Raw genomic sequence first — 12,522 nt, forward strand, 5'->3', positions numbered from 1 at the left:
TCTTGTTGTTTCTCTCTGTATCTTTTGAGGATGCATTTCAAACCAATGGAGAAAAGAATAGGCTGTTATTTCTTCATTTATTGCACTGGAATTAAGCAATTCATGATTAATGTGTCTCAATGTTTTTACCTCAGTATGTAATAGAATTCTTTCCTTGTTTAGTATACTTTTTCACTTTAGATCACTTTTGATTATATCTTTTAATAAGTGAAGATAGTGTGAGTTTTGATAATGGAATGAAATATTAATGGCTTGGTAGGAGGCATGGTTTTAATATCCTTCGTTGTCAGTAATGATTTTTTTATTTTTTTATTTAGCTGGGAAGTATCAAACAAGTATCTTTCTCTTCATACACTTGCTCACTCAAAATATTGATCAGAGCTTGAAACAGAATTGCTCTTCGTATAAAATTGTATAACTTTTTCCTTGATGGTTTGTTAGTTTTGGATAACTACCATAGAAAGGTACTTTTTGTTAAGAATGTGTTGTGGTTTAACCTGGCCGGCAGCTGACCACCACACAGCCGTTCGCTCACCCTCCCCCCTCCCTCTCTGGGATGGGGGAGAGAAACAGGAAAGTGAAGCCTGTGAGTTGAGATAAAGACAGTTTATTAAGACAGGAAAATAATAATAACAATAATAATAATAATGATAATAGTATTAATAGTAATAATGTGTACGAAACAAGTGATGCACGATGCAATTGCTCACCACCTGCTGACTGATGCCCAGCCTATCCCCGAGCAGCCGGCCCCCCACCCCGGCTAGCCACCCGTATATATTGTTCAGCATGACGTCAGATGGTATGGAATACCCCTTTGGCCAGTTTGGGTCAGCCGTCCTGGGTCTGTCCCCTCCCAGCTCCTGCTGCATCCCTAGCCTGCTCACTAGCAGGACAGAGCGAGAAGCTGAAAAGTCCTTGGCTTGGTGTAAGCACTGCTCTGCAGCAATTAAAACATCAGCATGTTATCAGCACTCTTCTCATCCTAATCCAAAACATAGCACCCTGCCAGCTACTAGGAGGAAAATTAACTCTGTCCTAACTGAAACCAGGACAAAATGTGTCATGAACTTTGTGTCTTTCTAGTTCTACTATATTTGTACTTCTCTTTGTGTCTTATTTTATAGAATACATATCTTCAACAACTTAACAAACTAGTATATGTCTCCATCTGCCAGCATTTTATCCGGCAAGATTATTTTTCCTTAATTTTATAAATGTATATATCCATATGTTGCTGTTGAAGCTGGTGTATATTCTTTCAAGAAGACAGTGACATTTATTCCCGTTATCAGAAGGTGAAGGTCTCCTGTTCCTGTCAGCCCTGCAATGAAGCATTGAAATGGGGAATAATTACCAATCATCATAATCACAGTTTATACTGAAAATTCCTTAAATTAGGCAATATTTATGTAAATCATGGTACCAATGTTTTGTTTTGGGGAACAGATGATGGAAGGACATCTATTTTCAAGAAAGTCTGCATCATTCTTGTCAAATAGTGGCTGTCATTTTTAACAGTCAGGATAAATAAGGAAAATAATTTTCCTTTTTTAGAGGTAATATTTCCATCTGATTATTTGATAGAAGATTTGACTTTCTTTTCTTGATTGTTACTTATGATGGCCATCTGACAGGATTACTGCTGCCAGCAAGGAGGTCTTTACTGTGCGATCACCTTGACCTGGATATTTTATTCAGGACCAGAGCAGGTAAATTACATGTATATCAGCATATTTCATGTATGTTTGAAATAATATTTCATTATCACTGGAATCACTTCATTGATGTGTACAGATGGATGCTATGTCGCACTTCAGATACTATTGTTGCTCACACTTGGTTGCAGACTTTGGGCATTTAGCTAGATAGATTTAGCTGCATGCTGTTCACATTACAAAAAGGAGTGTTTCATTCATTCTTTTCTAGTCCGAATTGGAATTCCAAATATTCCTTTTTTCTCCTTTTGTTTTGAGATTGGAATACTTTCATGTGCCTCTAAGACTAGAAATGAGAAGACTGTAGTTCTTACTTTAAGATCCAGTAGAAAGCAAATGAAATTTCTGAAAATAATGATGGGACAAAACCACTTCAAGTCTGTGAACTGCTGTCTACCTAGAACTCCCGTTAGAAGCAGTGAGACTGTTTGCTAGACCAATATGTGCTTGGTTTTGATTGGGATAGAGTTAGTTTTCTTTCTAGTAGCTGGTATGGTGTCATATTTTGGATAGAGGGTGAGAATAATGCTGATAACATGTCGATGTTTTAGTTGTGCTGAGCAGTGCTTACACAGGGCCAAGGACTTTTCAGCTTCTTGTGCTGCCCTGCCAGCTGGGAAGCTGGGGATGCAGTAGGAGCTGGGAGGGAACAGACCCAGGACAGCTGACCCCAACTGGCCAAAGGGACCATATAACTGGGACCATTCCATACCATGTAAAGTGATGCTGAACAATAAAACTGGGGCAGAGGGGCGGGGGGCAGCCCTTGATTAGGGACTGGCTGAGCATCAGCCAGCTGATGGTGAGCAATTCTACTTGCCTCACCTGCTTTATTTATTCTTTTTGTTATTGTTTTTTTTTTTTTTTTTTGGGGTGGGGGGTGTGGTCTTTTCTTTCCTTTTCATTTTCTTTCTTATGTAACTGTCCTTATCTCGACCCATGAGTTCTTGCACTTTTCAGTTTTCTTCCCCATCCCGCTGGCAGGAGAAGGAATGGTGAGTTTACAGCTGCATGATGCTTAGCTGCCTGCATGTCAGGTTTAACCACAACAGTCCTCTTGACACCCAATGCAGGGCATGAAGGCTTGAGACAATGACAGATCTGACCAGAGCATTTTAGAACAAATTTGTTATAAGCATTATAACTGTTTAATAGTTGCCAGTCACAATGTGGATATATTTGTTTATAATGTTGATTTATTTGCTGTCAAGGTTGTTTTTCTTAATTCCTTTCCTGTTGTTTATCAACTCTGGGGGCTCGCCAAATTTTATGTTTTTGTCAGTGTGTATAGAGCATGTGCTCGTGTTACACTGACTGTTAACGTAATCTGGTATTTGTACTCAGTATTGCCATCATTCTTGCACCTCAGGAACCTTCTTATGGAAACTCTTATCATGTAGTCTTTACCTTTTCTCCTCCAGGCTAATTACAATAGCTCCTGAAAATCTTATATATTCTTGGGATGTTCAAACTAGCACAATCCCATTGCTATGTCTCCTGCATGTGTTTCTGGCTTTGGCTAAGGTTAAATGGCTATTTAACAATATCACCCAGAGATCTGCCCTGAGGCAGGATGGTTATGGTTGGCAGGGTGTATGGGAGGATATGGTCAAGTACCTATCACAATTGTCACTTTCCAATGGTTTTGGACTTCATCCCTGAACAAATGCAGAATCCTAAAAAAAAGGATAGAATTTTTTTAAAAAAGTATGTCCCTAGCCAGAGGTTTATAGCTCTCTGCACTGTGCTGGGGCCTGGCCTCTACCTATCAAACAAAAATCAATGCTATTCAGCACCCTAAAGAAGAGAATGCCTCTGGATCCAATCCAGAGCACTACATCTACTGCAACTCTCACAGCAGACACGGCAGCTGAACCAGAGAACTGGCCTGTTCTTGTATCAATTGCCCTTATATTTAAGAAGAAACAATGGAAGAGGAAGCCAATTTGTTTAGGAAAAGAGGAAACTTCTACTAGGAAGGGGAAGGAGGAAGAAGTGGATGAGGCAGACTGCTGCAAAACAGGGCCATCACAAGAACAGGAGGGGGAAGAGGCAGATCTCATAAAAGACAGTAACCACCTGATACCTGTGGATAATAGCAGTAAAACACCTCTATAACACCCCCCCCCCCCCCAGCAATACATCAATGGCACACAAACACAGAATCTCAGAATCATTTAGGTTGGAGTAAACAGTGTGTTGTAGTGAGGCTTTTGCAATTCTTAAAGGTGGAAGGAACTCATGGAGTAGAGCGCTAGCTCTTACCAAGCAAAATTATCATGGTATCTTCTTCCTAAGAAGAAAATAAAATTGCATAACTGGATAGAGTAGCTTGGTGATCCAGCTGTTGTTTGGTTCTGACTGCTGCTTTACTTCATCCATTGTGCCCTGTTACCTTCGTCCTCTACTTGTGTTGCAGAGCTTTGAACTCCTAACCCAGTTGTGGCAACTTAGTTCTCAAGTTCTGGAAAGCTAACAGCATCGTCATAGATGCATTTATCACAGTTTCTGCAGGTTAATATTTGCTTCATACTGAAAAGACCTTTAAGATCATCAAGTCCACCTGTTAACCTAGAGCTGTCACGTGTACCACTTATCCATGTCCCTAAGCACCACGTCTATGCGTCTTTTGAATACCTCCAGGGATGGTGACTCAACTACTTCCCTGGGCAGCCTGTTCCAATGCTTCACAGTCCTTGCAGTGAAGAGGGAAACCAACCTAAAACTTACCTGGCACAACTTGTGGCCATTCCCTCTTGTCCTATTGCTTCTTGCTTGGGAGGAGAGACCACCACCCACTCTGCTACGACCTTCTTTGAGGTAGTTGTAAAGAGTGGTGAGGTCTCCCCTGGGCCTTCTTTTCGCTAAGCTATGTAAGCCCAGCTGCCTCAACTGTTCCTCATAAGGTTTGTTCTTTAGACCCTTCACCAGCTTTGTTGTCCTCCTTTGGGCATGCTCCAGCACCCCAATGTCCTTCTTGTAGAGAGGGGCCCAAAACTGAACATATTATTTGAGGTGTAGCCTCACCAGAGTCAAGTACCAGAACCGAGACAATCACTTCTCTAAGCTTGCTGACCATGCTATTTCTGATACAAGTCGGGATGCTCCTGGCCTTGGCCACCAGAGCACACTGCTGGCTCATATTCAGCCAACTGTTGACCAATACTCCCAGGTCCCTTTCCACGGGACAGCTTTCCAGCCACTCTTCACAGAATCACAGAATTGTAGAGGTTGGAAGGGACCTCAAGAGATCATCGGGTCCAACCCCCCCCCTAGGGGGGGAGGTTCCTAGAGCAGGTTCCCTAGAGCAGGTTGCCCATGGAGGCATCCAGATGGGCCTTGAATATCTCCAGAGAAGGAGCCCCCACAACCTCCCTGGGCAGTCCGCTCCAGTGCTCTGTCACCCTTACCATGCAGAAGCTCTTTCGCATGTTGGTGCGGACCTTCTTGTGATTCATTTTTGGGCCATTGCCACTTGTCTTGTCCCCACAAACCACTGAAAAGAGGTTGGCCAAATCCCTCTGTCTCCTACACTTCAGATTTTTTTAAAAAATTAATAAGATCCCCTTTCAGTCTTCTTTTCTCCAGGCTGAACAGACCCAGCTCTCTCAGTCTTTCCTCATAGGGAAGATGTTTCAGGCTCTGTATCATCTTTGTGGCCCTCCACTGGACTCTTTCCAGGAGATCCCTGTCTTTTTTTTGTGCTGGGGAGCCCAGAACTGGACACAGTACTCCAGGTGAGGCCTAACCAGGGCAGAGTAGAGGGGGAGGCTCACCTCCCTTGACCTGCTGGCCACGCTCCTTTTAATGCATGCCAGGATCCCATTGGCCTTCTTGGCTGCCAGGGCACACTGCTGGTTCATGGCCAACCTGTTGTCCACCAGGACCCCCAGGTCCTTCTCCGCAGAGCTCCTCTCTAGCAGGTCATCCCCAGCCTGTACTGACACATGCGGTTGTTCCTTCCCAGGTGCAGGACTCTACACTTGCTCTTGTTAAACTTCATTTGGTGTCTTCCTGTCCAGCTCTCCAGCCTATCCAGGTCTAGCTGAATGGCAGCACAGCCTTCTGGTGTGTCAGCCACTCCTCCCAGCTTTGTATCATCGGCATACTTGCTGAGGGCAGACAGCCTGTATCATTGCATGGGGGTGTTGTGTCCCAAGTGCTTAACCTGGCACTTAACCTTGTTGAACCTCATACAGTTGGCCTCGGCACATCAGTCAAGCCTATCCAGAGCCCTTGAGCAGATCAACACTTGCACCTAACTTGGTGTTATCTGCAGTCTTACTGAGGGCGCACTCGATCCCCTCCTCCAGATCATTGAAAAAGATATTGAAGAGAACTGGCCCCAGTACTGAGCCTTGTGGGACACCACTTGTGACTGGCCTCCAGCTGGATTTAACTCCATTCACAACTCTTTTGGCCTGGCCACCAGCAAGCTTTTTACCCAGTGAAGCATATGCCCATCCAAGCCACGAGCAGCCAGTTACTCCAGAAGAATTCTGTGGGAAATGGTGCTAAAAGTTTTAGTAAAGTCTAGGTAGACAACATCCACAGCCTTTACCTCATCCAGTAAGCATATCACCTTGTCATTAAAAGGAGATCAGATTAGTTGAGTAGGTCTGGCCTTTCATAAACCCAAGCTGACTGGGCCGGATTACGTGGTTGTCCTGTATGTGCCGAGTGATGGCACTCAAGATGATCTGCTCCATAATATTCTCTGGCACCAAAGTCAGACTGATAAGCTTGTAGTTCACTGGGTCCTCCTTCCAGCATTTCTGGACATGGAAATCACATTTGCTAGCTGCCAGCCAACTGGGACTTCCCCTGATAGCCAGAACTGCTGATAAATGATAGCTGCTTGGTGAGCATTTCCAACAGCTCCTACATTACCTCTGCATGGATCCCTTCTGGCCCCATCGAATCTGGCACAAGGCCAAGAAGGCAAGCCTGCCTCCCAAGGAATCCCAGTTGCTTTCATTCCAAAATCTCGCCCTTCCATGAAATATTGCAGACGCTCAAGTCATGCATAAGAATTGGGGTCTATGATCCACAGACTTCCCTGCGTTGTTTAAAGGAGACCACTCACCTTCACATCATGATGAGGCTGTAAGGACACTCATCTCTGCCATGACCCAGGCTAAATTCCCAGGCAAGCACATGGAGAAGAAGCTAGGAGCAGACAAGACCACACACACACACTACTTGCTGATGAGCAAATTAGCTGCACGCTTTAATTCATGTCTCAGTATGCCACCAAAGCCAGCCTACTTCAGGATGCAAATGTTAATAAAATAACAGTGAGATCAATACAGAACAAAAGTAAGAAGGAAGTACAGTCATTTGAATTGAATAAAATGCAAATACCTTTACAAAAAAGGTTAAGTGTAAAAACAATCATACAACAATTCAAAGGAAAAAAAAAAGGCAAATTCCAACACAGAACATTGGCTAAGCTGCAAACAAAGCACAATGAAACAGCAAACTCCAGGGAAAACTGTGCTCAAATCACTGGGTTGGTCAAAGGATCTTTCATTTCTCCAGCTGGGCTCCTTCATGTCCTTTCCATTTATCCAAAATACCCTGCAGTGTAAAGAAAAAAAGTGGAAAAGGAATGAACACCACGGCTGGCACATAGACATGTTTCTTGAGAGCAGCAGACAGCAAAGTTGCCTAATATTCCCGTTCCCCAGGCCCCTTGGAACAGGAGCAGCCCCACGACAGACACAAACTGGTAGAGGGTTAAGTGAAGGCCCCTAAAGCTGACCCTCCCTTCTTGTCCACAATTCTACAGAGCACTGTGCCCTCCACACAGAGCACTTACATTCACATCGGGGGTAGTTAATCACTCCGTCCTTGCACTGTGCCTCAAAATCCTCTGGGTTTGAGACTTCCCGGTAGGAAAAATAGCATGTAAATGAAATAGTCTCCTTAGAGCGATATGTGTTAGATCTTCTCCTTGACTGTCTTAGTTTAATATTGTTCCTCTTCATTTCTGTCTCACTCAATCTACAGTTCCCTTGGGAAGAAAAAAAAAATAAGAGAAAAAATAGAAAAAGATACGAACAGCCACCACCACAAGAGAAAGTAGTTCCGTAATTTGCCTGTAGACCTCATATTGTCAACTGATCCTCTGAAGCTGTTGGTACCAGCTGAGTGACTGAAACTACTTATTCTCCTGTGCTGCATCCCTGCTGCATCTGTCCCCTCCCGTATCAACGCACAGTGCCGATGATGAAAGGCAAAAGCCCATTTCATACCCTTCAGCAATGTCGCAGTAATGGGGGCTTGGGGAAATTGTAGGAGGAGGCAAGCACAGGTTTCGTGCTGCAGAAGCCTGTGAAGGCCTGCAATGGGCATTGACCCCCCTGCCTCCCCACACACCAGAGCACAGCACAACCAGAGGGGAGCTGGGAAGGCCACAGGTGCAAAGGGGGCGCAGCTGTGGCTGCAAGAGGGAAGCAGGAGAGAAGCTTGCTGGGACAAAGCCCTGCCTACACAGGCAGGCTTGGGAGAGCCTGCAAGGAAATGGTCTCCTGCTCTTCAGCCCTGCTACAGTCAGGGAAATGGCACCTTCCAATTTCAGGGAAGCCACTTGCAGGGAACTTACCAGCCCTTCCGTCCTGCCTGGAAGCGGCCGGGCAGGCCCAGCACCAGTAACCCTGATGAGCCCCAGTGAGCCCGTTCCCCAGGAGCCTTTCCAGCTCACGTACGCCAGTCGGCGGCTTCTTGGGGGCACCTCCCCTCATGGCCTGCAGCTTTGCATGGTGTTCTCACACCTTGGTGCTCCGCTATTACTTCCCCAGGCACACTTGCTATGGGCTTTCCTCTCAGCTGCTGCACTATAACTGCAACAAGGCAGCGGCTAAGCAGTGACAGAGTGGAGGTGACTTACTTCCTGGCTTGCACCATGGGTATTCTAATGTCCCGTCCATACACTGCACTCTGAATGGGGAAGATGCTGGGTCCTGCACATATCCTATTTTACAATCAAATTCAATAAAATCTCCTGATGTCGAGTACAGCTTTCTTTCTCCTCTCCATCTCAGCTCAATATTGTTTCTGTCCATATCTTCTTCAGAGGCCGTACAAGCCGCTTGGAAAAGGCAAGAGAAGAATGTCATCAGTTCATAAAAATGCACCATACATACATTTTTTTCCCGCTCCGAGACTACAGGTGTACTTCACATCACAAACCTCTTCTACCATTGTGCTCTCACCCTCTGAGTTTTCCAACAGGAAAGACATTCTCAACAAAGCAAAAGGGAAAAAACGATGATGGCTGAGTCGCCACACACCGCTGTGGAGAGGCCTTTGCCCTCTGACAGTCTCACAGGGCAAGGGGGAAGCACAGCCTGGGGTGAGGGCACTCAGCGGGCAGCAATGAGCTTCCCTGTGTCTTTTTTGGGCTCTCTCCTTGCCCCCGTCCCAGCACTTCTCAAATTCATTTCCTCGTGGCCCTGGATTTCCTTGCACTCACACCAACCCACCCTCCCTCCTCACAGCCTGTGGACTGTAGCAGCGTCCCCAGCTCAGGAGCACGGCACACCGGTGGAGCTCCCCCCACAGAAGCGGCTCAGCCAAACTCCCCTCCTCCTGGATCTGTTGGTGACTGGGCGCAGGGAGGGACAGCAGGCAGCAGAGGCGGCTACACGAGCTGACCTCCAGAGGCAATTCCTTCTGCACAGGAGAAGCACCAGCTGCTGTTCTGCCCTGTCAGCATCACAGCCCCAGCACAAGTGCTGCTTCACAAGTGAAGCGCCCGCAGGGCCTGAGAAAAAGACAACGAGCAGCTCACACAGCTCTTGGCCACGCAGCACGAGCTTCCACCTACCCAAGCAAACTGGGGGATTTGTCCACTGCCCGTCAGTACAAGTGATTTGCTCAGGTCCTTCCAGGATGTAGAAACTTGCACATTTGTATTTCACAGTTTGACCTTGGTCATATTCTGGCAATGGGAAGGAAAGGATGTCTCCGTTTTCAATATCTGGAGGTGGGCCACATTTTCTACCCTTCCCTGGAAGAAAATTAACCATTAGGAAGAAAACCATCCGAATTCAGTTGCAACAGAGCCCTGGTCACAAATTCTTCAGAACACCACGTAGGCAGTACTTCGAGAGACTTGGAGGAAAGCAGAGAGAAAACTGTCACCTTGACAAGAAAAGCTGCATTTGTTCATGTGCTGAAACCTAGCACATGCCTCATGAAATCAAATGAGATTATTCAATGTGCTCGTGAAATCCTGGGCACCAACATGGTACCAGGTGTTAGCTCACCCATCAGCTACGACCCGCAGGTAATGTAACAGTGGAGTCAATTACACGGCATTCACGAAGGCAATGCACCACTTGCATTTTCTGGATGTCAGCTGGCAGGAGAGCTGTGAGCTCTGTTCTCCAGCGCAGGCAGCACAATTTCTCACTCTCTTCCCATTAGGCATTCTCAGAAAGCAGATTTGCAGAAGTGAAAGGTTGGAGTCTCAAAATCAGACCTGGCCAGCAGTTGCTCTCAGCCTCAGGGTGCTTTTCCAGATGTGGCACTCCTTGAGTGAAGCCATCCAGATTACTCATCTAGTAGACTTCCATTAAACACATCCTGCCACCACAAATGGAGAGATACCAGGGAAAATCCCTTTTTCCTGAGTCTGACAGATATTGTTGCACTTGCTCACAGTCCTGAGACTGAAATTTGGAGACCTAAATGCCACTGAGCTAGCTTGAGGGCAATCTTCACTGATAGTCTACTGCATGGAGAGAGAGAGAACTGACCTTTGCACTGGGGCAGCTCTGTCCAGGTCCCATTCTGACATGTTACGGTGGAAGCCCCCGTCATCTGAAAACCTTGCCAGCACTGATAGTGAGCTGTCTCCCCAGGCAAATACCTTGGCTTTTTAACACCTTGAACTTTTCCACCAGCAATTTCTGGAGGAGGTTCACACGTCACATCTGAAAAGAGACATTTCTGCACTCGATTTGTAGGCACTCACATGTTCCCCTACACAAACTACAGTTATGGGAATCATCTTGTTACTGACCAGATGATGTTCTTAAGCGCAAGAGACAATATTGCCTTACCAACATGACTTGATTATTTTCCCCCTTTTTTCCTTGGCCATGAGAGTTTCTAAATACTGTGAACCCCAGGAATGTGAATTAACATGACAATGGCAGCAGAACACCTTCCACATTCTCAGGAGATGACAGGGACAGTCAGAGCTTCTAGAAAAAGCCAACATTTCTGTAGCTACACCGTATGCCACAAAAAGCCTCCTTGCAACGCCATGGTCCTCTGCTGAGAACCCGAGCTCTTCTGAAAATCACAGATGTAGCAGCCAAGCTGGCTCTCTGCTGAACTGTAGAGCTCTGGAAGAAGTTATCAGCCTGTAGTGCTCATGGACAGGTAAGTAAAGTTGACTCCATGGAGGCCTATGAACGCCAAATTGCACTTGTTCAGCCTCCAGCCAGAGATTTGAGCAGGGAATAGGAGGACAGCACAGCTCCTCTTCAGAGGAACATTCTTGTATTGCAGACCCTAGCCGACCTGCATGTTTTAGTTCCTGAGGCTCTGCTGGGATCTCTGTCATAGTGGAGCCTCAGAGAAGAACACCTGTTTCTCTTCTCTAATACTTCTGCCATTCTGATACTCTCTGACAGGGCTGAACACAACGGAGGAGCCCTTACACATCTTTCTACTGAAGGTCAGTAAAATGGTGTAGTCTGGAAATTACTCGTATCACAGAGAAGAATAACAAGTCAGCATATTCTAGGCCTTTTTTCTTCAAGATGTTTTTGCTGTTGATGAAAATACCCATAGTATTTCTAGAAGCATTAAGCTAAATTAAAGTTCTGGGCAAGAAAGCAGTAGTAGGTACAAAGCTGCAGTGCACAAAGAAAACAAAACTAAAAAAGGTAAAGTCTTTCTAGTATTTAGGTAATCCAAACAGTCCCCACAAAGCTAACAGCCATAATGAAAGCACAAATTCCTACCTCTGCAACTTGGCACTTTTGTCCAGTGTCCATCTGAACAAGTGACATAATTTACACCCATAATTTGAGAATTACTTTCACATTCATAATGCACTTTGGCACCAGGCAGATATTTCTCCTGTTGAGTGCTGGTAATATGAGCATTGAGAATTTCAGGTGGGGCTCCACAGCTGACGTCTGAAAAGAGAGGTGCGTTTAAGAATAGTAGGACAGTAATATGGCTATCACAGAATAGCGCATTCAGAAGCATCATTGTTCCTGATGAGGACAGATGGTTTGTGTAAGGTAGGTCGTTTTCTACATGTAGGAAAGGAAGTTACTATGGTTTTCATTCTGCAACGCTTCACCAGGCAATTATTTATTTTTTGCCTAAAGTGACTTAAAAAGAGGAAAGGAGTTGCAGAGACCAGCCGAATATGCAGACTGATGCCATACAGCATTGTGTGCCAAAGCGCTGGAGAATGAAGTGGTTTATTTACTATCTGAAGGTAACTTTCAAAGACTGAAATTTCTAGTGATACGGAATTAAGATATGTAAGGCTACCAGCTATGTCACTCCTTGCAGCCAACACCCTTTTCTCCATAACCGTCTGACTGCTTGATCTAAGCAGTGAGCGAAGCTGTGGCTACCGGCTTCAGACCAGAAGGGGAAAAGATTTCTTTGCTGATCAGTCCTGCTTGGTGCTTCTCAGGGACCAGAAAAATAGGTGTTGTAGCAGTCTATTAAAAGCAACTCAATGATCAGCTCTACTGGTCTGACTCACTTGCATGTATGGGTTGGCGTTATATTAATTAGTGCTCCTGAAAGACTAAGAAGGGTC

At 45.4% G+C, this 12,522-nt stretch overlaps 1 protein-coding gene across 6 annotated transcripts in view; it reads right to left on the minus strand.

Moving 5' to 3' along the window:
• Window positions 1-6,922: 6,922 nt before the first annotated feature.
• CFH (complement factor H) overlaps window positions 6,923-12,522 on the minus strand; it is a 37,295-nt gene continuing 31,695 nt past the window's right edge. For 3 of the 6 annotated variants that reach the window (XM_035537510.1, XM_050712212.1, XM_035537512.1), the window contains 6 exons: window positions 11,702-11,878; window positions 10,484-10,660; window positions 9,550-9,732; window positions 8,611-8,811; window positions 7,540-7,734; window positions 6,923-7,298 (listed from right to left, as the gene is read on the minus strand). In XM_035537510.1, the coding sequence (XP_035393403.1) occupies window positions 7,285-7,298; window positions 7,540-7,734; window positions 8,611-8,811; window positions 9,550-9,732; window positions 10,484-10,660; window positions 11,702-11,878 (947 nt within the window). In that variant the 3' untranslated portion in view covers window positions 6,923-7,284. The remainder of the gene's footprint in view (window positions 7,299-7,539; window positions 7,735-8,610; window positions 8,812-9,549; window positions 9,733-10,483; window positions 10,661-11,701; window positions 11,879-12,522) is intronic. The other 3 variants (XM_035537511.1, XM_050712213.1, XM_035537513.1) reach the window with 1 other exon arrangement.

This window comes from Cygnus atratus, chromosome 8 (assembly GCF_013377495.2).
Source record: "Cygnus atratus isolate AKBS03 ecotype Queensland, Australia chromosome 8, CAtr_DNAZoo_HiC_assembly, whole genome shotgun sequence".
In the NCBI taxonomy this organism is placed as follows: domain Eukaryota; kingdom Metazoa; phylum Chordata; class Aves; order Anseriformes; family Anatidae; genus Cygnus; species Cygnus atratus.